This window comes from Labrus mixtus, chromosome 4, assembly GCF_963584025.1.
Source record: "Labrus mixtus chromosome 4, fLabMix1.1, whole genome shotgun sequence".
NCBI classification, from domain to species: Eukaryota; Metazoa; Chordata; class Actinopteri; order Labriformes; family Labridae; genus Labrus; species Labrus mixtus.
This window is the reverse complement of record NC_083615.1, coordinates 32,420,596-32,448,377: the sequence shown is the minus strand read 5'-3', so window position 1 is coordinate 32,448,377 and position 27,782 is coordinate 32,420,596. Positions and strand designations below refer to the sequence as shown.

The following is a 27,782-nucleotide window of genomic DNA, read 5'->3' as shown; positions in this document are numbered from 1 at the left end:
AGAAATGTTGGGGTTTATGCCAAAGAGCAGGACTGAATGTAACTGAACCCCTCAGTGTGTTTCCACCCTAAGTTTTTCGAGCACTCGATTATTAGTTTTTTGTATTATTCATAATTACAGCAGGGTTAATCAACTATAGCCTAAATATGGTTTTAATTGTACTGTATCGGTTGTATCTGAGGCTCTTTTATGGCTATTGATTTTGTGTTTATTGGTTAGATTTTGCAGGGTTATTTGCAGCTAATGCTTCAGAAAATGTTACATAAACTTTGAGTGTTAAAGTGGTCCCGCCCTCAGGTTAGTTTCTGTGCAGGAATGTTTGTGTCATGAAGGCATGTGGAGGCAGGTGGGAGCCTCTGCAACATGGGAGTTTTATTCACAGAGTAGAACTCACTATTATCACACAACAAACACACTTTATTTCATCATCATGTCAGGAGGTGGGAATGCCTCCTTGACAAATAATTATCAGTCTACAAAATAGCTTCGCTTTTTAACAATTATGAACTGTTTTATTTTTTAAAGAACTAAATGAACTCATATTAACATAACATTTCGCTCTTTAATAGACATATTTATCTTGTTTATTTATTAACATTTGTATCTCTTTTAAATTACATTTTAACATATTTTAAAATGATATATTTTAGACTGGGCTACATGTACATTGTGATGTCTTTTTACAGACTTTTATTGCATTTTCTTACATTAATTTACTGTAACTTTGCTTTTGTGCATATTACCCCCACAAATTACCAGAATTTATAAAGAGCACTCCAGTCAAAATGACTCCAGTTCTTTGTAATTTTTTTTCTTCCAACAATGTTTTATTTATTTTACCTTTTAGCTTTACCTTTGTTGGACCACTGCGTCCTGAGTTTTACCTGTTTAAAACTCTTGTTGTTGTTTCGGACCGCTGCGTCCTGTATGTGTTTAGCGTAACAGCGTTATAACCGGGTAGTATTCTTCTGATCAGAAAGGCCAGTGTAAGCCGTATTAACTTGAATTCGGCCATTGGTTTGTTTCTGTGAATGAAGGGAATTACTCCGAGTTGTGGTGCGGGATTCGGACTGTGATCCGGCCTCTTCAGGCACACATTTCTCTCCTCCTCTACTCTCCTCTTTTCTCCCCCTTTTACTAACACACACAGACACACACACATATTCCTGTGAAGACGTACATCTGGAGACTAACTCCACCACCGCGCCATTACGCACATAGGCTACACACACACACACACACACACACACACAGATCTATACACTCGCGGCCATCCAGACGCCTTTAATGATATTTTTATTTATATTATATATTATTAATTAAATATAATTATTAAAGAATATAACCAAAGTTGACTTGATACAACCCCAACATATATTTCCGACTGTCACCATTTGCACAGCTAACTATGCCTGCTAGCTAGTTTAAGCATGTAGTTCCTTTTTAACTGAAGAAACTAAAGTGCTGTTAACTGTTAACACACGGCCGGCCCGTGGCATAGGCAGTATAGGCAAATGCTAGGGGCGCCAGTCTCCATAGGGGGCGCCAAATGAGTGCTGCAGAAAAGTTGAAGATATGAAGAAATAAAAGGAAAAATGCGTTTAAATATCACTAAATATTATTTATCTAATATCATTGTCATGCTTTTATTTAGTTATGATCCAAAAGAAGCCATGAAAACACAACTATCACATTTAAAAAGGCTCTATTTTCTTGCCCCCTGCTTGACACGGTTCTTCACAACACAGCTGCTCGTTACCTGCTCATTGTGGAGGAGGAGGGCAGGCGATTTATTAGAAGTGAGAGACACTGACCACACCGATTAACATGAAGTTTATAAACATCCGTAATGTAAAAAACAACAACAAAGCCCTCGGGAGGCCAGGGACGGAAAATAAGAAGAGGAGGAAAAATGTGAAAAAGACACGTGCTGCACGATTCAATGATTTATTTGTTGAATTTAAGCTAGCTTATGATCGATGATAGTAATGTCAGTGTTTTCTAGCTCGAGTTAACATCAGTTATTTCCACTGTACTTTTATTAGGTTGAATAGATGTGTGTGCATGCTGTAGGTCTGATTGAAGTCCTCACTGAATAGATATGTGTGCGTGCTGTAGGTCTGGTTGAAGTCCTCACTGAATAGATATGTGTGCATGCTGTAGGTCTGGTTGAAGTCCTCACTGAATAGATATGTGTGCATGCTGTAGGTCTGGTTGAAGTCCTCACTGAATAGATATGTGTGCATGCTGTAGGTCTGGTTGAAGTCCTCACTGAATAGATATGTGTGCATGCTGTAGGTCTGGTTGAAAGGAAAACTACTGAGTTGAGTTTTCTGTACTGCTCAGAAGAGAAAATAATATTTAAATAAAACACTATATTATAAAATGCAGATTGTTTCACAAATGCTCATCTTCTCTGTCCAGATGCAATCAGAAACATTTAAATCCATCCCCTGCTGTCCCTGGCAGCCTGTGACCACTTCTGCTCCCTAAACTGTTTGGTATTGTTTGTTCTGTTACACTAGTTATTTGTATTTATTTTATTTTGTATTTACAGAAATATTAGTGTTATTACCATTTTATAAATGTTTGTCTATAAGTATTTTGTATTTTTTAAATAAAGACATTTTATTAAATATAAAGCTGTAAGCCAGTTTTCTTAAGTGGATGAATATAGTCTTTGGTGGTCAAACTGTCTGCAATATAAGGGGCAACTGCTGAAATCTTGCCTAGGGCACCAAAATGGCTAGGGCAGGCTCTGCTAGGGGGGCTAGGGGCCTTTTAAAGATCTCATGCCCTCGGCCATTATTGATTCTGGCTGAATTTTTGGACATGTGAATATGTCTCTATCACCATATGATATTAAAAAAAAACATACGATAAAAAAAATGAAAAAGCTTACAGCACCTGGTATTCCCAGGCGGTCTCCCATCGAAGTACTAACCAGGGCCGACCCTGCTTAGCTTACGAGATCGGATGAGATCAGGCGTGTTCAGGGTGGTATGGCTGTAAGACAATATTGTGTGCAGAAACGGGCCTTTTAAAGATCACTGGGGAGACCTCGTCCTTTTTTCTTCTAAAGTCTATCATAAGTTCCTTTTGTTTTTCCAACATTCAGTTTTAAGAAGTTTGCATCACATCATCTGACAAAAGAGTAAAACATATGTAAATATAAAATGAATGATGTTAGAAAAAATGTGTAGCATGGTATGTAGAAAGTGATAGATGATTTTTTTTCTGATATCGTTGTTTTAAATTGTCATAAGCCTCGTGTGCTGTTTAAAGTTATCGACTCTGTTCTGAATGCACCACAGAGAGGAATTGAGGCCTCCCCTGCTGTGTGTGAGAACTTTCTTCATCACTTCATTGACAAAGTCACATCTGCCAGAGCACTTAATTCACCTCCTGCTTCTGATCCTTCAGTGTTTGTCCCCTGCTCTGCTGTCTTGGACACGTTTGAGCCTGTGACCCTGTCTTTTTTGCAGGAGATTGTGGGTCACTTGAAGCCCTCAGGCTCTCCGGATGATACTGTCCCGCCTCGTTTATTTAAGGAGGTTTTTCCCACTGTTGGGCCATCTTGTCTCTCAGTTATTAATAGCAGTCTGTCCACTGGAGTAGTCCCTGTAAATCTTAAACATGCAGTTGTGCAGCCTTTACTAAAAAAGCCTGGACTGGACCCTGCTGTTTTGGCAAATTACAGGCCTATCTCAAAATTGCCTTTCTTCTCTAAAATCTTAGAGAAGATTGTGTATTCCCAACTCATGGACTTTTTAAATCAACAAAATGTTCTAGAGATTTTCCAATCAGGTTTTAAAACTTTGCACAGCACAGAATCAGCACTTTTAAGAGTTTTTAATGACATCTTTTTAGCTACTGACTCTGGTCACTGTGTTGTCCTTGTACTTTTAGATTTGACTGCAGCATTCGATACAGTGGACCATGATATATTGATTGCTCGTTTGGAGCAGTGGGTGGGCATCAGTGGCACAGCACTAGAGTGGTTCAGGTCCTACCTGTCACATCGGACTTTCTGTGTCAGCCTTGATGACTCTGTGTCCTCCACTGCTCCTCTTTCATGTGGGGTACCACAGGGCTCTGTGCTTGGCCCTCTTTTATTTTCTCTTTATCTTTTACCACTTGGCTCTATTCTGAGGAAACATGGCATTTCTTTTCATTGCTATGCGGATGACAGCCAGATCTATGTCCCCCTCAAAAAGGCTGATTCGTACTCCACTAACCCACTGCAAAAATGTTTACATGACATTAAAGCTTGGATGTCGTTAAATTTTCTGAATTTTAATGAAAACAAGACAGAAGTCATGGTCTTTGGTGGCACTTCTGTGACCCTCCCCCAAGTTGATCTGGTTTCTCTGGCACAGTATCACAAGCCAGTTGTGAACAATCTGGGTGTAAAAGTGGACTCAGACCTTAAATTTGACAGCCAGATTAAAGCTGTGGTGAAGTCTAGTTTTTTCCAGTTAAGGCAGCTGGCAAAAATTAAACCAGTCCTTCAGAGACAGCAATTTGAGACAGTAATCCACGCCTTTGTGACCACTAGGCTGGACTACTGTAATGCACTGTATATGGGGGTTAGTGGGTCCTCCATTGCGCGTCTTCAACTGGTTCAAAATGCTGCTGCACGTCTTTTAACTGGCACAAGCAAGTATGAGCACATCTCACCTATTTTAGCTTCACTTCACTGGCTGCCCGTCCATTTTAGGATTCATTTTAAAATTCTTTTATTTTCTTTTAAAGCCTTAAATGGACTTGCCCCTCCTTACCTTTCTGAATTGCTGCACCCCTACATGCCTAGCCGATCTCTCAGGTCAGCTGACCAGCTGCTCCTGACAGTCCCTAAAGCTAGGCTTAAGCTCAGAGGGGACCGAGCTTTTGCTATTGCTGCTCCAAGGCTTTGGAATGGGCTGCCGCTGCACATTAGGCAGGCCTCTTCTCTATCTCGTTTTAAAACTCTTCTTAAAACCTACTTCTTTTCTTTGGCTTTTACCCCCACGTAGAGTGTTGATTTTATGTGTTTTATGTGACTGTATTTGTTTTATGTGTACACATGCATATTTTTATATATTTTTATTTATTTGTTATCTCTATTTTACTCTCTTGTGCAGCACTTTGGAAACCTTGTGTTTGTTTAAACTTGTGCTATATAAATAAAGTGGATTGGATTGGATTGGATTGTTAGAAGAGTCTGTAGTTTGTATGGTGGAGATAGATAGCCTCACACTGGTTCCTGCAATGAAGGAAAGTTACAAACATAGACTGTAAATATTAAGCGTATCTCCAGATTCTATGAGTAGCCCTACAGTCCTTTAGACAGAATCCAGTTTTAAGTCTTCTGTCATATATCCATATTTTCATACAAAGACCTTGGTGTAGACTATGCCGACTTGTTTAAGTGTATGTCATACTCGTCTGATCACATTATTAACAAATTAAAGTTAACAGATGCATTCTGTATCTAACAGTTAAATAACAAAAGTATTTTTAGGCATTCAGGAGAGCCTGTGAGGTCGCGTGTACAATATGATATATTTTCTTTATAAAATGTTTTATGTCCATGTACCCCGTCTTTTACTGCCACTTAGAATGGAAAATAATGTAAATGGTGAATTGACTTGAGTTCCAGTGTGCTTTTCTGACCTTCAGAAGTAACTAATACCATTCATACACCGCCAACCAAGCAGCGGGAAATTGTGGTTAAGTGTCTTGCCCAAAGACGCATGGGGCATGTAGCTGCCGGAGCTGGGAATCGAACCCCCGGCCTCCCGCCTGAGAGACGACCAACTCTGATCCTCCCTGTTGTAATCCTAAAATCAGAATTAAAAACATAACAGACCAAATCAATACTTGTGAAAAATATTTTTTATTGGAAGCAAACAGTCTTTTTTAAAGGCCTGGCTGTATAATGATGCAAAAGTATATATATTAAAGATTCAATAATGTAATAAAGTGGTAGTTTCATAATTGTATTATCACTCAAATGTAATTGGAAACAGTGCAAAAAAAATACACAAAGTTACAAAAATCAAAGAAACGTCCTATCAGATATTTTTCAGCAAATATCCACAAAAAAAGCACACGGCACAAAGATTTTTAACACATCTAAAGACCTTCAGTCAGAGACATGATTACTTTTAGATCGCTCAGAGATGGAAATAAAGGTTTGAGAATAAAGGCGATGTAAACAACAGAAAGCATAAGGGGATACGGAGGAGGTTGATGAAAAGAAAGCAATGATAAAATATATTTTTAGTTCACATATCTGAAATGTAGAAGCAGGAACATAGAACATATATAGGCTACTTATGTTTTTAATAGGACACAGTGGCATTAAGATGAATTCCGGTCTGTCTTTGTGATTATTATGAGACCGTTCATCTAGGAACACAACTTGTTTGCATTAAATTGATCTAACGTTGTATCATTTGACCGTCGAGCCCCCGCAGCAAGGCAGAGCAGCTCCTCCTCTCACATTCAAGGAATGCCACAAAACGTCACCAAATAGAGACGCGTCGCTTTGAGAGAGTTCAGCGGTCATTACTGATATCTGGTAAACACAGGGGTGTATTTCTTGCGAACGACCACAGTGGCGGCTCCCCTCACGTCCTTCAGTCTGTCAGAGTCAAAGTCCACAAGGAGCTTCCTCACTCCGGTCCTCACAGGGGAGAAAGAGAGCTTCACCGACACCTTCTGTCCTGGAGCGATGTCTCCACTGAAAAAGGAAAGCAAAGAGAGAGAGAATGGCTTATGTTAAATCATTGATCATCAACATGGCGGCCTGTGGGCCACATCCGGCCCACCAAAGCTTCCCATCCAGCCTCCAGAATATAAATGATCTGGGTGATTAAACAGTTAACATGAAGGCTGAAATACTCGCATAGGTGACACTAACTCTTCACATCGGGCTTGATAACTGTCAGGCTATGCAAGCATATTTTAGAGTCTGGCCCCGAAAGTGTCTGTAAATGGAGTAAATGACCCCTGGGTTAGATCCTGTCCTTAACACAAGTATTTAACACTAGTAATAATAATAATAATAATAACAATAATAACAATAATAATAATGATAATAATATCTTTATTTATATAGCACCTTTAAAAACAAATGTTTACAAGGTGCTGTGACAGACAAAGCAAATACAGCAAAACAACAATAGAACAGATCAACAGAGAGGGCAAAATTGTGAAAATGCAAATAACAGGAATAAGACAGATTCAACAGGCAGGTATGGAGAGGGAGTTCAGTACAGTAAAGGAAAATTAGTTTAAAATCAATCAGGAGAAAACAAAATTAAAATTGAGGGAGAGTGGGACGACATCACATCACGGGCTGTAAACACAGAATGAAGATAAAAAGAAGGGATAAACAGGACATTGGTTAAATGAATAAAGCAACAGAGAACTGAAGAGTTAAACGATAAAAGGAGTAGGAATTTAAAAAAGACTAAGAGCAGTAAAATGAATACAGGAAGGGATACATTTAAAGGCTAAAACATTTAAAGAAGAGAAAGATAAAAAGGGTTAAAAGCAATACAATTAATAAAAGGAAGGGATAGATATTTAAAGGAGAAATCACATAAAAGCAAGTCTATAAAAGTGAGTTTTAAGAAGTGATTTAAAAGATGAGACTGACTCTGCCCGCCTTATCTCCTCAGGAAAGGTTGTTCCAAAGTCAAGGGGCACTGATCGCAAAGGCTCGGTCTCCTTTAGATTTGAGCCTCGACTTTGGAACAACCAGAAGGGCACTGCCTGAGGATCTGAGGTCACGAGAAGGTTGGTAGGGGGTTAAAATTTCATAAATGTAACTCGGGGCAAGGCCAAGACGAGGTTTAAAAGTGATCAGTAAAATCTTAAAATCAATTCTAAAAGTGACAGGTAGCCAGTGGAGGGAAGCAAGGACAGGAGTGATGTGATGTCGTCTTTTAAAACCAGAAGAAGAAGAAGTAAGAAATTACTATTCTTGCAATGGGTGTGATGTTAGCAGAGAGGAGACCGAGGGAACTTTGAATCTGGCTGATGTTTTGGTGTGGATAATTGAAGAGTATGATTTCTGACTTTGACTCATTTAATTGTAAAAAACTTTGAGCCATCTAACATTTTATATCCTCGAGACAGTTAAAAACAGCAGCTAGGCTTACTTGGACACCAGGTCTCAGCGGAAGGTATATCTGTGTGTATAACAATGAAAAGAAAGGTTATGGCGCTGGATCATTTTACAGAGTGGGAGCATATAAATAGAAAATAAGAGTGGGCCTAAAATCGAATCTTGCGGTACACCACAGGTAAAACAAGGGATGGAGGATGAGTGGTTACCTATGGTGGCCGCAAAGGTTCTGTCTAAAAGATAGGAATAAAACCAGCAAGTGGAGTGCCCTTGACACCAACCCAGGACTCGAGACGTTCAATTAAAATGGCATGATCTACAGTATCGAATGCCGCACTTAAATCTAAAAGAATTAAAATTGCACTCTCTCCTCTGTCAGTAGCTAAAAGTAGGTCATTTGTTACTCTGAGGAGGGCTGTTTCTGTACTATGGAGTGCTCTAAAACCAGACTGAAACTTCTCAAAGAGGTCATTGTCATTCATAAAAGCTAAAATCTGCATTGAAACAACTTTCTCTAAAACTTTTGATAAAAACGGGAGTTTAGAAATAGGCCTAAAATTATTAAGAACAGTGGGGTTAAGATTTGGTTTCTTTAAAAGAGGTTGGACCACAGCATGTTTAAAAGCAGATGGAAAATGGTCAGTTAAAAGTGAGCTGTTAATAATGGATAAGATACTGGGCCCAACTGTGTCCATAACATCTTTGAGAAATTATTTGAGATTTGAAAAATCGGTATGGAGTCAAGGCTGCACATAGCTGGATTCATATGAGACAGAATATCTGATAAATAGTAAATAGATAGTAAATGTTGATCTGTTATTGTTTCTGTTGGAAGTAACTTTGTGCTGACATGTATTATTTTTTTTTTTTACATTTTATTTGATTTCATAGTGGCTCTCAACTAGTATAGCCTCATGACCAAGCTGCAACCTCCGGTCGTGAAAAATTAAGCCAATGCGGAAGTGCAAAATCCTGCAGTTGGTCGAGTGTCCGCTTGAGGCTGGCTGCAGAAGCACAGGAAGTCACATACATATGACAGGCAAAAAATATGTTTTTACAGCATAAATGAACATGTTTACAGCCTGGTACAAAAAACAAAATAGGTCTGATTAGTTATTGTCATCACTGGCACATACTGTACGGGGGGTGATAAAACGGCTCCATTTTGATTTTGAAAACGATAAGTGTTATCCATAGGTGCGTAGCTGACATGATTGACAGGTGGGTGAGATGGAATGGTTCCTCAAGAGGCTTAAAACCCGCCTCAGCTCCAGCTCTCAGCCTGTCGTTAGGTTGACTGAAAGTTAGGCTGAAACAGAATTTCCAGCATGGCGGCTGCTGCAGATGAGCCTCCGGAGCCCGCTGCTATATAGATGGTTGAGGTCACTCAGACTTCCTCCATTAATATTTACAGTCTATGCTCACGACCCACCACCAATTCCTTTAATGAGAAATCACGACCTAAATTTATGATATTTTTCAACCCATAAGATTTGTTTTCACGAAAAAATTGTGGAGTTTGGTACAAAAAGAGACGGATAAAAGAGACGGAACAAAACAAACATCAAAGACTGTTTGACTTTTCCAGGCATGCATTCACAACAACAATGCGACCCACTTTTGTGTCCCGACCCACCAGTTGAGAACCACGGATTTAATAAATCATCTAAATCCCCTAAAAACAAAAATAATATCCCAAGGATCGGAACCCATATCTACGTTTTTGAACCTAATTTCTCCCCTTAACACCCAGTGTCTCCATGGTAACAGTGCTAGAGAAGTCTGACAGCCACAGAAATCTCCTCATCTCTGTCCTGGCCCAGCTGTAACTGTAACTGTAATTATGTGTGTGTGTGTGTGTGTGTGATATGTGGTGGTGAAAGGAGATTTGTACTTGTGTATTTGAGCAGTACTTACTTAACAAGGATCTCTGTGTTAGACAGCAGGCCGGCCCCCTCCAAAGTGAACACACCGCCTCTCAGAGGGACTGGGAGAGGATTGATGAAGGACATGAAGACTGTCACTGGTTCCCAAACAAAAGCCCTCCCGGGTACCTGCAGAGACACCACAAATAATGAATCCACAGCCAGGATCATTTTGTTGTGTGGAAACTACTAGACATAGAGCATGCAGGGACTTCAAGGGCCCGAGATACACCAGAGGAGCTACATTTAGACCCTGGTTCTCAGGGTCTGAATTCAATGAGTGTCCAGGGTTCTCCACTGGTAAAGCCTCAGGACCCTCCAGTTGAGCCAGCTGTGCTCAGTGTGCACTCACTCACCTGTACGAGGAGTTCAGGCATGCTCAGTGGGATGTTGGCCACAGCCATGATGGGCTCGTTCTCCCCCGGAGCATCTAGGAGCGCCTTCACTCTGATCAGATGATGCTCTGACACACACCTGCCGTAGTCTTCATAGTGCAGACGCAGCACTTCCCTGTGGACTGAAAACAAAAACACATCGTCAGACAGGGGAGTGGTGCACAAATAACCCAACAGTATTAATAAGAGCAAAATAAAATGTGTAGGTAACGCACATGTGCATTTTAGCATGAAATGATTTTATCTTTGTAGGTTTATCTGAGCTGCTAACCTTGTTGAGGAGGCACTGTCACACTGCTTGTTTTTTTTTGGCACTCCCCCTGGTGGAGCGAATTGTAAGTTACAGCCATGGCCAGCATGGTGAGTTGAGCGTGAGCTTCCCTGACTCCTTCGTTCTTCACCTGCAGACAAAATGGATTGATGACTGGATTAATAGATGGGCCAGTGTAAGTGATCATGCTGATATTTTTGTCCATCAAAATGTACAAGATGAAACACAGTCTACACTCACATAACAGCAGCACAACATTTCACTGGGAACAGCTGGAAGACTGTTTTAGTAAAAGTGGTTCTACATTTACATAATGAAATGATTTATTTGAACATCACATAATTTGTCCATCTATTGAAATTGAAATAGTTTTGTAACCCAGGGATAAATCCCAGAGTTAAAATATACATAGTAGTAGAAACCCAACAGTTACTACAAAAGAAGCTATGCCACTTTAAGAAAGTAATGTTGTACGGACAGTGGAGCTACCGCTTAGCACCAGACAGTGCGTCGCGGGAGCGGACTGATTCAGAGGGAGACCCGCTGTTTCCCTCCTGCTTTGTTCCTGGACTGTTCTTCATTGCCACGGCTGAGAGCGGCTGGTGACATTGCTTCATGGCCGCTGAGATGAGCTGCGGACTTTTCTTCAGTGCCACAGAGAGGAGGTGCAGACTTTTCTTCCTCCACTGACAGAGAGTGGAGCAGCGCGGCTGAACCGGGTTTGGACCAGTCTTCTTCTTTATCGCCCTTTTCTTTTTTTAAAGCATTGATTACAGGCCTACAAAAAGTCGTTGCTTGGACATGAGATCTTTAATCCTTTTACATTTCAGGGTTAACAGGATAGGATATTCTTTCAACAACATCCCTGATAGGTTGTATTGCATGGCTGTCAAGCTCAGGGGGCGGGCCTTCCTGGCTGGTCGTGCAGCCAGTGGTTGGGGAGCCATCGTCTTGATTAGCTGCGGCGGGCAAGTGTGCAAGAAGTAAAATGTTTCGACTTTGAGTTTTGATGAGAGACTGATTATTGCTTCCCCGTTTTCTTTGTTACCAAGTTTTCTTTTGTTGCGTGCTGTTTGTTTTTAAAATTCTCTTCCGTGTCGGATGAGAACGTGTTAGAACTGAGCAGAGTGAGCTGGTCCAGGCAACGACGCATTTGACGCTGCAACAGGTAATGTCCGTCTCCCTTGTCTTAGCTTTGGCAGTTATACCACGGGCAGCAGACGCCTGGGAGCCCTGAACAAGTTATAATCCCAGGGTTGTGTTCGCCGTGACAATAGAATAACTAGATATTTTATATTAATTTATTCCAAAAATTAATGTTGGAGAAAGTGTAAAAACGTATTAATCTCAACTGTCCCCTAACGTTTTTAAAGGTTTATTTGGGCTTTTTATGCCTTTATTTAGAGATAGGACAGGGAATAGAGTCAGAAAAAAGGGATAGAGAGAAAGTGGGGAATGACATGCAGGAAAGGAGCCACTGGGCAGATTTAAACCCGGGCCGCCCGCTTCGAGGATATAGCCTCCGTACATGGGCCTCGTGCAATAACCTCGTGCAATGCAACCAACCATGGTTGTTGGTCGCATCAGCAACAAAGATGAGCAGACGTATACAGGGGAGGTTGGAAACCTGACACAGTGGTGCCAGGACAACAACCTGCTCCTGAACGTCAGCAAAACCAAGGAGCTGATTGTGGACTTCAGGAGAGGACAGCAGAGGGATTACACCCCACTGAGAATTGATGGGACGCTGGTGGACAGGGTGTGCAGCTTCAAGTACCTGGGGGTGCACATCTCTGAGGATTTAACATGGACAACCCACATAGACAGTCAGGTGAAGAGGGCGAGGCAGCGGCTTTATCACCTCAGACAGCTGAGGAAATTCAAAGTCTCTGTGAAGGTCCTGAAGACTTTTTATTCCGGAGCGGTGGAGAGTGTGCTGACTGGAAACATCACCCAGTGGTACGGGAACAGCACTGTACGTGACCGAAGAGCCCTGCAGAGGGTGCTGAAGTCAGCAGAGCGTACCATGGGTACAACACTCCCCACCCTCCAGGACATCTTCACAAGGAGGAGCACAGCCAGGGCAAAGAGGATCATGAGTGATCCCCACCACCCAGGTAACAGACTGTTTATGTGGCACCCTCTGGCAGGCGCCTTCGACACAAGGCAAACACAGAAAGACTCAGGAAGAGCTTCTTTCCTCAGGCTGTCCAGACTGTTATCTCCACTCTCCTCAGTTAAAAGCAAAACAGAACTGTGACTACATGATGTACACACACACCACACATTCCAATCTGCACATTGCACTTTGACACCCTGGACACTTTACACTGTTTACATTATTCTATATTTAATATTTTGTACATTCAAATAATTATTTTTTATTTTTTACATTATATTCTATATTACTGTATATATGTGTATTAGTAATTTGAGTGTTTATTGCATGGCCTTGCGGAACAGTCCTTACATTTCACTGCACATCTGTATGAGCATGTGACAAATAAAAATCTTGAATCTTGAATCTTGAATCACTATGCTATAGGGCCCCTCAACTGTCCCCTTCCTATCAGGGAATGCTGATATGTGCAACCTGGACACATTGACACAAGTTGAACATGTTACTGAAATTCAACAAAATAAGTGTTAAGCTTAAGTTTGATTAATTCATGCAAATGTTTAAGACAGACTGGCAGGAATCCAGCACATTATGCCTGGTATAAAGTTTCTTAGCAGATTTTTTTAACAGGTATTTTGTCTTCCTGTTGGTTGCAAGGAGTAACTGAGCATGTGTCATGTTTCTGACTGGAGAAAGAGGACTGAATCCACTCCTCATTTGATCATTTAGCGTGCCGCCTGAGCCCCGCTCACCTCAAGAATCACATCAAAGTCGGTCCCAAACACAGGCTTAGCATGCTTGATTGACAGCTGCAGCTGTACTGGTTCTACCCTCTCATTGGTCGGCTCTGTGACTCGGCGTCCTGCCTTCTCGTATACCTCCCTCTCCTTTTGGGAGCCTGTGAAGACAATGTTCGTACATGACAACAAACCCTAAAGCAGATATAAAACAAGTTAACGAGTGGAAGACAACTAACGCATCACAGAAGACTGCAGCTACGTTCAAACTGACCTTCAGGATATTTGTAGTGCAGAGTGACATCGTCTCTGAAGTCACCGAATACACTTTTGGTGCTGATGTTCTTCCCCACACTCCCCTTATCCACTCTGATCTGTGACGATAAGAACAATCATCATTGCTTTGAGAGTCAAACAAAAATGAACGAACGCATCTTTGTAATAAATACAAAGAAACTGCATTACCTTCTGCCTTTGTCCATCTCGTTTGATGATCCAGTGGACGATGTCAGCGTTCACCTCGGCAAATATAAACGGAGCGTCATACTTTACTCCGAGATTTCCCTCCTTGATGGCGGCCACTGGACACGGGCCGCAGCAAAACACACCTGAAGAGCAAAAAGATCACAACTTCAAGGACTCTTAAAAGCGTTTCCTACATCCTTAGATAGTTGACCAGGTAAATGCAAAGACATTTCTACGTTTTTAATAATGGTACCAAACATGGGCGGTTATAGGCAGTGCCTGTAACACTGAGCTTGGTCCCCCCTTTGGTCCCCCCTGTGCCTTATATGTTGGTTTGACTTTCTCCATAGATATAGCAGGAGTATTTGACGTGGTAGGTAATGTTGAGCACTATTATTTGGTATAATAATAAAAAAGCTCGATCATCTCTGTATATTTGCCCTGGATTGAATATGCCCCTCTGACAAAACAACTGGCCCTAGCCTGGCCCCTTCAGTAAAAGTGGCCCAGAACCGCCACTGGTACCAAAGCAGGAACAGCTTCAAGTCATTATGTGACATTAAAGAAAGCGTGAGGAATTGATGGCGATTAAAGACATCAATAGACAGATGGAAAGTACATTTTCTAGTTTTTCTTAAGGCGGTAAAGCTGAGAAGTGTTCCTTGAAACAGTGAGAGACAGATAAGTAGAAAAGAGAGAGAGGTAAATAACAGAGATTATGTAAATAAAAAAATAGAAATATACCATCACTCCTTTCTTGAGGGGTGGGGTCCAAAACCTGCCAGCCATCGTTCCCTTTGGTGAGATCATCTCTCCTCATCCAGGACTCAACCCAGCAGTGAAAGTTCCTAAAATCACAAGAAACACGCAGAGATTCAGTCACATTAAATTAATTAGGCTAATCTTTGAGTAAATACAAATTTAAAAAATAGCATGCGTGTGTTCCCACCAGCTACTGTCCGCCTTCTCTCTGCTGTCAAACCTCTCCAGACTTTCATTGAGCAGGAAGTCCACAGAAAGATTTTGATCCGTGTCATGAGCTGAATCGAAGTTTGTGATGAGGCGTGTTGGGATTCCTAAACAGCGCAGCACTGTGGAGATAACACAGCAGACAATCTTAAAATTCCTTCATACTGTTTTCATTACTTAATTAAGCTCCGTATTTAAGTATCAAACCAATTCCAAGCTAAGTTAGCTTGCTTCTGCACTACAGATACACATTTACCCCTGACAGCGGCCATTGGGTAAGAGGCAGGATGCAACAGTTCGCCAGCCAATCACAGGACTAACATTGGAACAATCAATCAATCACACTCACGCACCAGTTACACCAGTATAGAGTCAAATGGTGAGAAGTTAACTGAACAAGTAAGTCTTGGATTGTGAGAGGATGCCAGAGAGAACGTGCAAACTCCACACAGCTGCCATGCCTTAATCTTAGCCCCTTCTCACTTGTAATGCACAGAACTTAAATAGCATTTGTCATTGTTTAAGCACATAAAGGCATATAATTAGGCAAAACTGCAATTTCTGCTATTTTAACATTTGTTGTTTATGACATTGTTATACCTACCTAGATAATTTTCTTCAATTATTTCATTGTGTCAACAAAAACATGCTTATTTCCACATTCGCCTCAGATGCACTGATATGCATTGACACTGAGTGGCAGTGGAATTGCAGGGTGGCTGTGGCTCAGTTGGTAGAGTCGTCGCCTCTCAATCAGAATGTTGAGGGTTCGATCCCCAGCTGAGCAATGTGTCCCTGGGCAAGACACTTATCCCCTCATTGCTTTGGTGGCGGTGTATGAATGCATTAGTGTTGTACTTACTTTCTGATGAACATTGCTTTGGTTTAACAGCATCTACTAAGTTAATTGTAGAAGAGTCTTTATAGGGTGTCCAAACAGTTAGATGTCCAAGTTTTTTTTGTTCTTTGCATTGTTTGGTAAATTATTCCTGTTATCACTAACTCAATAGTAAGCGTCTGCGTTTTGCAAAGAAAGCAGACATTCAAATAAATGCACAAAGAGAGTGTTTTTCTTCACATTATGGAAATCTAAGTGCTGGTCATTTAAAATCAGTGTGTGCCAACAAATGGTTATTTCTGGTGTCAAAAATAAATGACTCCAAAACATTATTTTTGACACAGGAATTAAATGTTTAGGCGTATTTGGGGTAAACTTTACTGTTTATTGGCACATGTAGCGATTTTCAGACATGTATCTTCAGTGCTCAGAACTTTTTAAAAAATGGTTTGAGAATTAAACCATAGCAACATTTAAAAATCTGTGTGAGCCTCACCTGTGCAGGCGACGCCAGCAAACACCCAGCACTGTCCATAATTCACGGGGCTCGCCCTGGTTTTGCTCCACTCTCTGAGGATTGGCACGCTGCCGTTCCATCGATAAGGTGCTATTCCCCCGGTGTACGGCTCCTGCCAGCGACCGGCCAACACACCCTTGTCGTCATTAGAGTTCACCTGGACAGGTGGAGAAGAAGTTTGTTAAACACTGCATGAAGCATGATTTCATTGTGAGAAATGTGTACTGATAACTGATAACATGTGTATGGAATCATATGAAGGATTTCCCAGTCAATCAAACAGTGAGGCAAGGATTTAGACATTTACGATATGGCATGGATTATCTAGTGATGAAGTTTCAGTTTCTGTTCAAATTTCTTAAAACTCGCAGGCTGATTACAGATTATTCTTCACACTTCTAACAGGGCTGGTTTCATTGACAAGATGGTAGAGTCAAGATGTTAAAACATTTCAGTCTGGATCACAATTAAATGGATTTGCAGATCTGATTTGGTGCTATCCATTTGACTATTTTCTTGTTTTTGAGAATAAAAATGGACAAGAACAACCTGATCCAGGTACAAACTTTCCAACATTACCAAACCAGGTTACCAGTGCTCTAAATCTGACTACATCCAATTAGTTCAGTGTGGCTGCCAAAATACAAACAGAATGAGAGTTTGTAACCATTGCTTTGATAGCAATATTTGATGATTGGTATTGACATGTATTTGATTATTTTGCGGGGACACAATCCTGAATTGTTTTGTTCACTTCTAGATCAGAGTAAAGAATAGTCCAAGAGCGCTGCATAACTCTGATCTTGAATGTTGTGTTGTTCCTGCTCTATAGCTGCACCCCGGATGAGTAGCACAGCTGTGCACAGGGCACCCATCGCTCCTCAAGTCCACTTTTCAGCAATTCAAGTGCATAATAATAAATGTCGTCTTGTTAGTAAAACTGTTTTTTTAAGTAATCAAAAGTCTTTATTTTGGTCCTGAAATCCAGCCCTCTGCTCAGATCTGGATCATCCTAATTTTATTTTTCTTATCAAAGACCTTGAGAGCATCCGGTCTCAGAGCTACTGAGTCTGGATGTATACCACATTGAATGTAAAGCTTTCATATGTTTGTGGGAGTAGTACACAGTAGTAGTAGTTGCTACAATTAAATATGCATGCTTTGTCCTTCTACTGAAAAACTGTCAGTGTGTTTCAGCAGCGAGTAGAAGAGATCGTCACCATTGCTGTGATCATCCTGCTGACATAAACGGGGTCGGATCTCCGCTCAGTGTCCATCTTTGCGTTTTTCTCGGCCTCCTTGGATTTGTCCAAGACTTCAAAACAGATATCCATCACAAAGTCCTCAAACTGAGAGAGAGAGAGAGAGCAACAGAGTCAGAGAAACAGGAAGGAGAGGGAAAAAAAGAGAAAAGGAAAAAAAAAGAAATGTTGATGCTTCTTGACTTTGTTTCACACTGTTTTTTAATCACATGTTTCCTGTTTGTTGGTCTGTTTCACCATATCCTGTCTATCTATCTTCTGTCTGTCTGTTTTCCTGTCTGTCTTCCGCTCTGTCCTCTCAGTGAGCTGCGAAGGGACAGGCCCTTGTTTGTGTGGTTTGGTTACATTCTGACACCTCCGTCCAGAAGTTTCCTCCGTCCAACAAACAAGATTTCCTGATTCAGCTGTAGCTCAGAGTCTCTGCTGTCACACTGCTGTGACAATTCACACAGGCCACCTACTGACCTGACAGTCACACTCGACCCACAGACACAATATGTGGGTCAATGTGTATGTGTATGTGTGTGAGAGAGCGATAACTACCTGTCCATAATTCCAGGGAATACTGTTGATGTAATCCCAGGTCCCCATGTAGATGACTCCATCTTCATTCATGACATACTCCTGGAGCTGACTCTCATCAGGGAGGTACACCACATCATCTAGTACACACACACACACACACACACACACACACACGCGCACGCACACACATAAAAAAAACATTAACATACAAAAGGCACAAGTCTTACTTGATCAATCTTCTATCCTTGCCTTAAAGGAATACAAGCATTAAAGGAGCAATGTGTAACTCTGATACCTAGTGTTTAGATTGGGTACTGCGGTCCAAATACAAAACATTGAAGAGAGGTAACACCCCCCCCCCTAGAGTCGCTGTGCACACATCTGCCATGTGGTGGACACTGAAGCTTCAGTGTTTAGCCAGCTCTGCATCATTGTTGAAATCTTTCTGTGTTCTAACCTCTCTTCATTTTTCAAAAGCATCTCCAATATTTTTCCTATCCAACTTAATGCAAATAAAACTATTGTAAAACAGGGAGAAAAACATTATCTGTATTGTTTCATGTTTTTATTGGGTGACTACACATCAAGAAACATTTTCTTTTGACTGTGCCTGAACTGAAAATGTCAGTTTTGCATGATGTGTGATGTCTACCCTCTTGAAGAGAGAAAAATGAAAAAAAAACTTAAAAAAAACTGTGTATGCACGTTGCTTACCTTTGCACCACGGGTTGAAGAGCAGGTGGAACTTAATTTTCTCAATCTTCTCTAATATGCGTCCATCTGGTGACATCACCAACACAGTCAGGTGATGCTCGCCAATGATAGCGTCTGCTGGACTGTGCAGGGTCAGCAGCATCTCATCCTGCGCTCCCTGATGGTTAAACCACCACTTGTCTCCGGCCCCGCGTCCTTTTTGGACCTTTATCACCACCTCATCCCTCTTCGCTGAGGTAACAGAGAAATGAAATTCAGAAAATCAATTTCAGCAACAGCATCAAATAATCTGCTTTGAGTCTGTCTGAGTCGCATCATGTTGTAAGGAAAAAGGGCAAAAAGGGGCAGCTATGTTTCTCCCAGTATTTTTCTTAGGCTGCCTCGCTGGGAGAAACCTGGACCGGCCCCAGATAGTGGTTCTTCCAAAGTAAACTAATACCCACATCCACATGTCATGTTCCGAGCAGGACCTCAAATGTTGTTAATCTGTCATATGTTACTGCTTTATTCAATTGGACTTATTCATTTAGGGTATCTGAAAATCTGTATCTGCTTCCTCAGCAACTGAAAAAACAATGAACTGTGGAAATCGGTCAGTTTGAAGCTAACACATCTGTTTACCCGTTAGCTTTGATTAAAGACACTAATGTTAACATCATCCAGCCACTTACTGGATATCATCACTGCTTGCAAGGAAGAGGCTGAATGCTGATAATACTGTTACAGGATACAAAAAGAAAGGAGTATGTTCAATCAAAGGAAGTTATAACATGTATGTTTGTAGAACTAACAACTTGGGGCCAGATTTACTAAGCTCTCATTTAAAGAGTACTAAATTGCGTGTTCACTCCAAAAGTTTGCACGTTTGGTTGGTGGGCGTTTTGCGGGTGATCTACTAAGAAAATGTGCGTGAATGACACCAGGTGCAAACCTTGTGGAGGCGGTACTATTTAAGTTAGGTTTTTGTGTGTTCTACTGGTTTACATCACGGAGAGTTTGGACAGAAAGCAGGATGACTGCAAGCGCAAAATAGGTATTAGTGGGAGAGGCAAATAAACGCACAATACTTTCTAGTTATAGGATATAAATCTGAATATTACAATGAAAATTTGGGTTATAAGAAAACATCGGCATTAAACAGGGCCTCTCTTTTCTTCCCTTAATCTTAAGAATGTAGTGTCATACATTGCGCAGGAGGTCTGAGCTGTGTCCTCTGTGGACCGGGCGCTCTACACTCGCCGTTGTTGCGCACCAGACAGCTGGCCAGCGCTGTGTCTGATCGGACATAAATGCTCTGGAAAAAGGTATCGAAGACGGGGGTACAAACAGTGGTGAGGCCCCCCAAACCAAGCGTCCTACAGCGTAGCAGCAGCGGGCTTTAGAGGAAGGAGACGAGCGCATTATGGAGAAAAAGGAAATCCTCAGTTTAAAATGTAATGTTGGTGAAAAGAGGGAAATAGGAAGACATAAATGTCAATGTTGAAATTCTATAGAATTCAGAGGCTGTGAATGTTCAGTTTTCTTTGGCTGTAGGCTATGGCAACAATAGCCTGTAATTTAATCATGGTGTTTCTCTTCCTTAACGATTAGAATTTTGAATCATGCCATTTACTTTTCTGTCATTTGAAACATGTAAACACATGTGGGGAAAAATGCGATCTTTATGCCTTCTTTTGTTGTTTGTTGTGCATGTCTCCTCCTAACTACAATAACAGCAGCATGTTGTGTGTAACACTGGTGTCCTGGATTAGCACATTCCTTTCAAAGGTGTTAAATACAGACACCGTCACAATCACCGCAATTTTTGTCAGGTTTGGTCAATCACGATGCGAGTACTAACTTAACTTGTTTGCATTTTCTCCTCCCAGTATTTTGCACGTTAGGGTCAGAAACGCCCCGTATTGCACATTCATTAAGTCAAACGTACTAAATGGACAATGCGTGTTGTTTTGCTCATTTGAAAGACGCAATCCTCACTGCACGCCGTTAGTAGATCAGATAGCACTTTTTTTGCTGGTGGTATCAAGTGTGCACACGTTTTAAGACACGCAAACATTTAGTAAATCTGGCCCCTGAAGTACAGTAGTTCACTATTTTTAGCTTCCAAGTTGGCATAGATGGGATTGGCAAATTTGCTGTAGAAAAACTCACACAAACAATTTGCTTTTCATTAATAATAACAGTAACATTACATTTCCCGACAGAATCACCCCCCATCGGGCCGGACTCACCAAGGTGCAGGACCAGCTCCAGGTGGTGTTTGGGGGGCAGAGAGTCAGAGCACTGCAGTGTGATGGAGAAAGGTTGACCCCTGCGGACAATCAGGCGCTCCCGATCGATGTCCCTGGTACGGTGAAACAAGTTGTTCTCGTGACTTCTCACATCAACATCGATGATCAAACCTGATGGGACCGACAGAGACACATTTTAATCATCATCACTCGGTGACAATCTTTTTTTTTTTCTTTAGTGATGGGAGAGTTTTCAGTCAGAGTTCAGTTTGGCGTGTGGTCACAGTTCAAAGTTGTATTTTTTTTCCCTTATTGGATCGGACAGTTGACTAGAGACAGGAAATGTTGGGATGAGAGAGTGAGGGATGACATGCAGCAAAGGGCAAAGGTCAGATTCAAACCCACAGACGCTGCAACGAGGGCTATTGGCTAAGGCAGGGGTGGGCAAACTTTTTGACTCGCGGGCCACAATGGGTTCTAAAATTTGACAGAGGGGCCAGGCCAGGAACAGATGGATGGAGTGTTTGTGTGAACTAATATAAATGACATGTAAAAGCCATTACATGAAAGGATTTGGCCTTTAACAGGTAGCAAAGCATGAATATGTAAGGTTCATTGTACAAATTGATTTCCAAATGCATTCATTTAATTAATTTAAATTTTAATAAACACAGTAGAGAAACTCACGTTCAGTTTCAGTGAGTTTTCAGTTCCCTTTTTTGCCAGTGCATTAAAGTCTGGAGTTAGTTTTGTAGTGGTAATTCTCAGGATAGATCCGAGGTGTTGGTCAGTTAACTTGGATCTGTGAGGGGCTTTGTTGATGTTCATGACGCTGAATGTCTGCTCACATACGTAGGTATATCACTTAGCTCAGGAAATTTGTCGGATTTCCCCATTAACTCGCTGATCTCCTCTTTCAGCTCCCACACTCGTTGAAACACTTTGCCCAAACTTAACCAGCGGACACGAGAGTGGTACAGTAAGTCCTGATGATCCGCATCAGTTTCCTCCAGGAACATAATAAACTGACGATGCTGAAGTCCCCTTGCTCGTATAAAGTTAACAAGTTTTACAACTGGATTCACGACATGATTAAGCTGCAATACAGACTTACACAGAGATTCCTGATGGATGATGCAGTGAAGGAAAATAACATCCTGGTTTCACTTTATCCTGGATTCTTTTCAGCAGCCCAACATGTTTTCCAGTTAAATTTGGCGATCCATCCGTTGTGACATTGGCAAGTTTACTCCAAGGTAGCTTCATTCTCTCGATGACAGCAGACACCTGGTTATACAAGTCCTCTCCTCGCGTTTTTCCTTTCAGGGACTCCATGGTCAAAAACTCCTCCGTTATCTCAACACTGTCATTAATCCCTCGGATAAAAATGAGGAGCTGAGCAGTGTCTTTTACGTCATTACTTTCATCCAGTGCTAGTGAATATAACTTAAAGGACTCAGCCTTTTTGTTTAATTCGCTGGCTATATCTTCGTCAATCAGTTCCACACGGTGAGTCACAGTCCTGTGTGATAAACTGATTTTTTCAAACTGGCCTTGGCTCTCCGGACACAAGAGACCTGCTGTCTCTATCATGCATTCTTTTAAAAACTCGCCTTCGGAGAAAGGCTTGCTAGCCTTTGCTAATTTGAATGCCTGCAAAAAACTTGCCTTGGTAGTTGACTCTTGAATCGCAGTTTGTTGGTGAAAAAAATGTTGCTGAGTCTGTAAATTAGCCTTCAACCTCTGAGCCGCAGCCGCCCGTTCTTGCGTGGACTGCTTGCTAGCGTAGTTAGCATGCTTCGTAGCAAAGTGACGGCTGATACTGTACTCTTTGAAAACTGCGACAGTTTCTTGGCATATCAGGCATACAGCCTTTGATCAGACTTCAGTGAAAAAATATTTAGTTGTCCACTCCGTATTAAACACTCGGCATTCACTGTCCACTTTTCTTTTCTTTGATCCGCTCATTTTTACAGAAGGGCTCATACGGGTTCATAGGGCAAAGCGAAAAAGTGAAGAAGGGCATAATACACCACACTCTGAAGTGCGCCATCTATTGGGGAAACGCGGGCATTACAGGGGAAAACGAACGAGGTTTAATTATAATAAAATTTTATTTAATAATAATATAATTTGGACAAGTTCGGCGGGCCGGATTAAAAAGCCCAACGGGCCGTATATGGCCCGCGGGCCGTAGTTTGCCCATGCCTGGGCTAAGGGGTAATTACTTAATTGCGGTCATCAGGTGGGCAAAAGTCATAATCTGAACTAGATAACCTACAGTTGAACACTACAACTCTGTGTGGTTAAAAATGATCAAGAGCCAGGACACTCTTTTCTCTTTTTCTCATGCTCAGGGGGAATTTACACGATTGATACATAACAAAGCGCAAGTTTATACATAATATGTATACAGGTTATATATTGTAGAGAACATGGGAAGTGGGGCAGTAAAGATTATTGTCTTTGTTTATTCTCTTTTATTCAGGACATTAATTATTGTGCAATATTTTTTACAACATTTATAAGAGGGGGTATCATGGAGTTGGACTTTTGTTGCAAACTTAGTAGTGCTTCAAAGGTTAAATAATAATACTTTATTTGTAGAGCACTTTTTCATACAGCTAACAGAGTGTTTCACAGCAGACAATAAAAGCAGATTTATGGAATAACAGATTAAAAATAGAAATGAAATCATAGGGTAAAAGCTTTATCTCCTCTGGCAGGATTTTTCCAAAGTCTGGGGGCTCTGACAGCATTTAGTTTTCAGCCTGGACCTTGGAACAGCCAGTCGGGCTCTGCCAGACTGCGTCCTGGTTCATAAGGGGTTAAAAGCTCAGACATACAGAAAGGGGCCAGCCCGTGTTCTGCCTTAAATAATCTTAAAATGTAATTCTGAAATCAACAGGCAGCGAGTAAGGTGATGCTTAAATTGGAGTGACATTGGCATATTTGATTGTTCTTGATAAAAGCCAGATATTTGTTTTATTAAAGGTTTATTTTATGGCTTTGTATGCCTTTATGTAGAGCAACTGGGAGGAGACCCCGGGGCAGACCCAGAACACGCTGGAGGGGTTATATATCCTGTCTAGCCTGGGAATGCCTGGGAATCCCCCAGGAGGAGCTGGAAAGCATTGCTGGGGAGAGGGAAGTATGGGCTGACTTATTGCTCCTGCTCCCACCGCGACCCGATCTCGGATAAGCGGAAGAAAAATGGATATAGTGCTAGCACAGCATATAGAGTCAGAAATCGGAGCGAGAGAGAGTCTGGAATGACATGCGGGAAAAGGAGCAACTGGTTGGACTCGAACCTGGGCCATCCGCTCGGAGGACTATAGCCTCCATATATGGGGCGTGCACACTAAACACAACCGGCACCCCGGGCTGTCTGCATTGGTAACCATGTCACAATTTTTACTCATTTATCTCATATTAGTAACCTGCTATCCGCCTAAATCCAGCTAGCGGCAATTATTCATTTTTCGCACTCATGAGACCAACAGACACAATCTTATTCTGGAAATATGGCCGGCTTTTATCATCCATGTCGTTCAGATATACATAACTTGTGATCTAGAGTGGCCTTCTCTTGAATAATTGTAAAGTTGATGTAACCTCCAGAAAATTGCGGTTAAGATAATTTGCAATAGGCCTACCATAAAAAGTAAGCCTTTCTACTAATTACAGAGCCAACACATGCATTGGCGGTTCTATGCAGGGGCCAACAGGGGCCAGTGCCCCTCTAACACTGAGTGTGGCCCCCACTGTGGCCACCCCTCCAAAAGGAATTAAAGTATTAAATTCTGTTATTGAAACAAATTTAAATCATGGTATTTTATGATGTGTGCTATTATTTGGCATAATATTTATATATTTTTTAAAGCAATCATCTTTGTCTATTTTGGACCTGGGTTTAATGTTCCCCTCAAAACAACTGGCCCCATTTTGGCCCCCTCAGTAAAAGTGGTCTAGAACCACCACTGAACACATGTCATTATTGTTCAGAATTAGGATGAAAATAAGTTCAGTTCAGTTGATTAATTTTACTCTATTATTATTCATTGATTGTATAAGTTATCTCATGCAAAGTAGTCCCTTTTTAATCGCCACAATGCGCTAAGTGTCATTGATTTGCATTGACATGACGCTTCATAACCCCACATTGCTATCAAGGACTGGGCTACTGTTCATTTCCTACAACTAAATGCAGAAAAGACAGAAGTCCTAGTTATTGCCCAAGACAAGTACATTCCTATAATCTTACAAAACATTGGGCCCCTCTCCTCTGCTGTTCGTGCCAACCTCCGTAATCTTGGAGTCATTTTTAATCCTTCATTATCACTTGACAGCCATGTCAAGCACCTAACCAGATCATGCTTTTTCCACCTCACTTAGCATAGCCTCCTGAAATCATCTCCAGTCAATCCAGAATGCTGCTGCTCGAATACGGTCTCACATCACTCCCATACTGAAAGCTCTGCGCTGGCTCCCTGTGGTTTATAGGATTAAGTTTTAAATTCTCACGCTCACTTTCAGAGCCATTCACGGTCAGGCACCAGAATATCTGTCAAAACTAATTTCACCTGAGCTCCGTTGCAGTCTTTCAAATATCTCCGACTCACCCTGGACCATAAACTCGGCTTTGATCAACACACCGCTGACACTCCTAAACGCTCAGAGCCCCTTTCATCTCACCTCCCAGTACTACTGTATACAAGCATCATTCAACCCATCCTCCTCTACTGCTGTTTCTTCAACATGCTAACTGTTGAAACAAAAATAATCTCACCCGTATCACAAATATTTCTTCCGAAATCATCATGGTCGACCCACCCAAAACCTCTCACATCTCAACAAAGCCCTGACAAACAGAGAACTCACTGTGGCCAATGACCCCTCTCACCCACTCAATCCTCTCTTCTCTTTTCTGCCGTCAGGTTGGAGATACAGGACTCCGACCTGGAAAAGCTATAGGGTACGTTTTAAAAAGAGCTCTGTCCCCTCAGCTGTTGGAGCTCTTGACAAGCTGCAACGCTGACTGTTCCTTTGGCTGCTTTGAAGCTGATAAACTGTTGATGCGTTTCTTCCTGTGTTAGGTGTTCATATATGTAACAACTTTGCAAGGCTGTGACGACAAATTTCCCCGAGGTGACAATAAAGTATGAAGGTAGATATGTTGCAAAATGTGAGAGCTTGTAGAATGAGATGTGAGCTTGTAGAATGACATGTGAGAGCTTGTAGAATGAGATGTGAGCTTGTAGAATGACATGTGAGAGCTTGTAGAATGACATGTGAGAGCTTGTAGAATGACATGTGAGAGCTTGTAGAATGACATGTGAGCTTGTAGAATGACATGTGAGAGCTTGTAGAATGAGATGTGAGAGCTTGTAGAATGAGATGTGAGAGCTTGTGAAAATGTGTCTGTCATATTTATGTTACTTTGTTGCCGCCTGGTGGTCTAATAGTGCAACTGTAGGGCTCCTAGCTGGCCACCGTACATACCTCAGCAAAGGAATCTCTCCTGAGCTGAAGGTGGGTGTGTGTGTTTAGTGCTGCGACCAACATATCTCTGTTTAATGTTTTAAAACTGTTCCAAAAACTTTAGGTAACATGTATTTTGTCCATGAACCCGTTTAGAATGTACTGTTAGAGTTTCGGACATTTATGTGTAGAAATGTTTATGTTATTTTACGAGTTTCAGTTTGTTTACATGCCGAGCTAATGCTAGTTAGCTTACCAGTTAGCTGCGTCCTCGTGGCCGTGATGCTCACGTTAATGCTCTTGTGTGCGTGTTTTTGTGTTATACAGATGTGAGTCCTTGCAGTTGCATATCAATGCTGATTGTGTGCTTTTGTATTATCCACCAGAATAAAAAGGAAAGAGATCCAGAGTGAGAGCAACTCCGGTTGTGGCGTTCTTCCTGCACCATAAACATCTGAGACAGACACACACCCTCCATAGTCCAGCAGAGAAACACAACCGGTTACACAGGCCCGACAAAAACAGAAATGATTTAACACACGACTGATAAATGTGGCCTCCTTTTGGCCAGCCTGACTCTTGTCCCGGTTAGTGGATAGTATTTGTTGCTAGAATTAGGGTGAGTCACATTACACCCATGTGAATACAGGTCAGCACATATTTCACATATCTCATAATCCCCCATAAGATTTATGAAAGATAGAGATAGATAGAGAGTTCATTTACCGTTGTTGGTCATTGCAGATCTCTTCTTTCTTTCCTTCTCCTGTGTCTTAAAGTGCGTCTCTGAGTGTCCTCAAGTGTCTCTTCACTCCTCTTTCCATCACAGTCTGGTATTTATACAGCACAAGTCTGACCCTCCCATTCTCCTAGCACACTCTCACCCCAAAACACACTCACTCTCTGACTCCACCTCCCCTCCCATAATGACCCCCGGCCCTGACATCATCACTTACCAAAATCCTGAAGTCTGCGTGGGTGTGCGTGTGTGAGTGTGCGAGTGTGTGTGTGTTTGCAGGGTGTGACTGATAGTTTAAACTGAGTTTCTCATCCCCTCTGAGACACACTGGGGTCTTTGTTGCCGTATAAGTTGACGGGTGGATGTTGTTAAGTTTGGCAGGATGCATGGAAAGGGGGCTGTGACATTAAAGGAGGAGTAACATCCAGGCTCGTCTTTTCTTATCAGACTCCTGCTAAAGTAAATAAGTTATTAT

The 27,782-nt window shown here is 41.6% G+C and overlaps 1 protein-coding gene and 1 non-coding gene across 2 annotated transcripts; both read right to left on the bottom strand.

Annotated features, from left to right (window-relative positions):
- Window positions 1-2,895: 2,895 nt before the first annotated feature.
- LOC132973621 (5S ribosomal RNA) lies at window positions 2,896-3,014 on the bottom strand. Its single transcript, XR_009673031.1, has one exon. It is a non-coding gene; the product is annotated as a 5S ribosomal RNA (ribosomal RNA).
- A 2,847-nt stretch (window positions 3,015-5,861) lies between these two features.
- tgm2l (transglutaminase 2, like) lies at window positions 5,862-27,535 on the bottom strand. Its single transcript, XM_061036952.1, has 15 exons — window positions 27,295-27,535; window positions 21,088-21,258; window positions 18,857-19,087; window positions 18,161-18,279; window positions 17,576-17,704; window positions 16,335-16,512; window positions 14,981-15,122; window positions 14,776-14,879; window positions 14,032-14,174; window positions 13,841-13,940; window positions 13,582-13,727; window positions 10,711-10,840; window positions 10,401-10,561; window positions 10,037-10,173; window positions 5,862-6,727 (listed from the first exon to the last, which is right to left on the bottom strand). Exons 1-15 carry the CDS (start codon window positions 27,305-27,307, stop codon window positions 6,553-6,555), a joined length of 2,079 nt encoding a protein of 692 aa, XP_060892935.1. The 5' UTR covers window positions 27,308-27,535; the 3' UTR covers window positions 5,862-6,552.
- Window positions 27,536-27,782: the final 247 nt, after the last annotated feature.

Excerpts from the sequence above, each read along its gene's own strand:
- tgm2l (XM_061036952.1), bottom strand. Across the intron at positions 15,123-16,334 it reads TGCTGGCGTCGCCTGCACAG|TGCTGCGCTGTTTAGGAATC; the intron begins GTGAGGCTCACA and ends TTATCTCCACAG. Across the intron at positions 10,841-13,581 it reads ACTTTGATGTGATTCTTGAG|GTGAAGAACGAAGGAGTCAG; the intron begins GTGAGCGGGGCT and ends TTTTGTCTGCAG.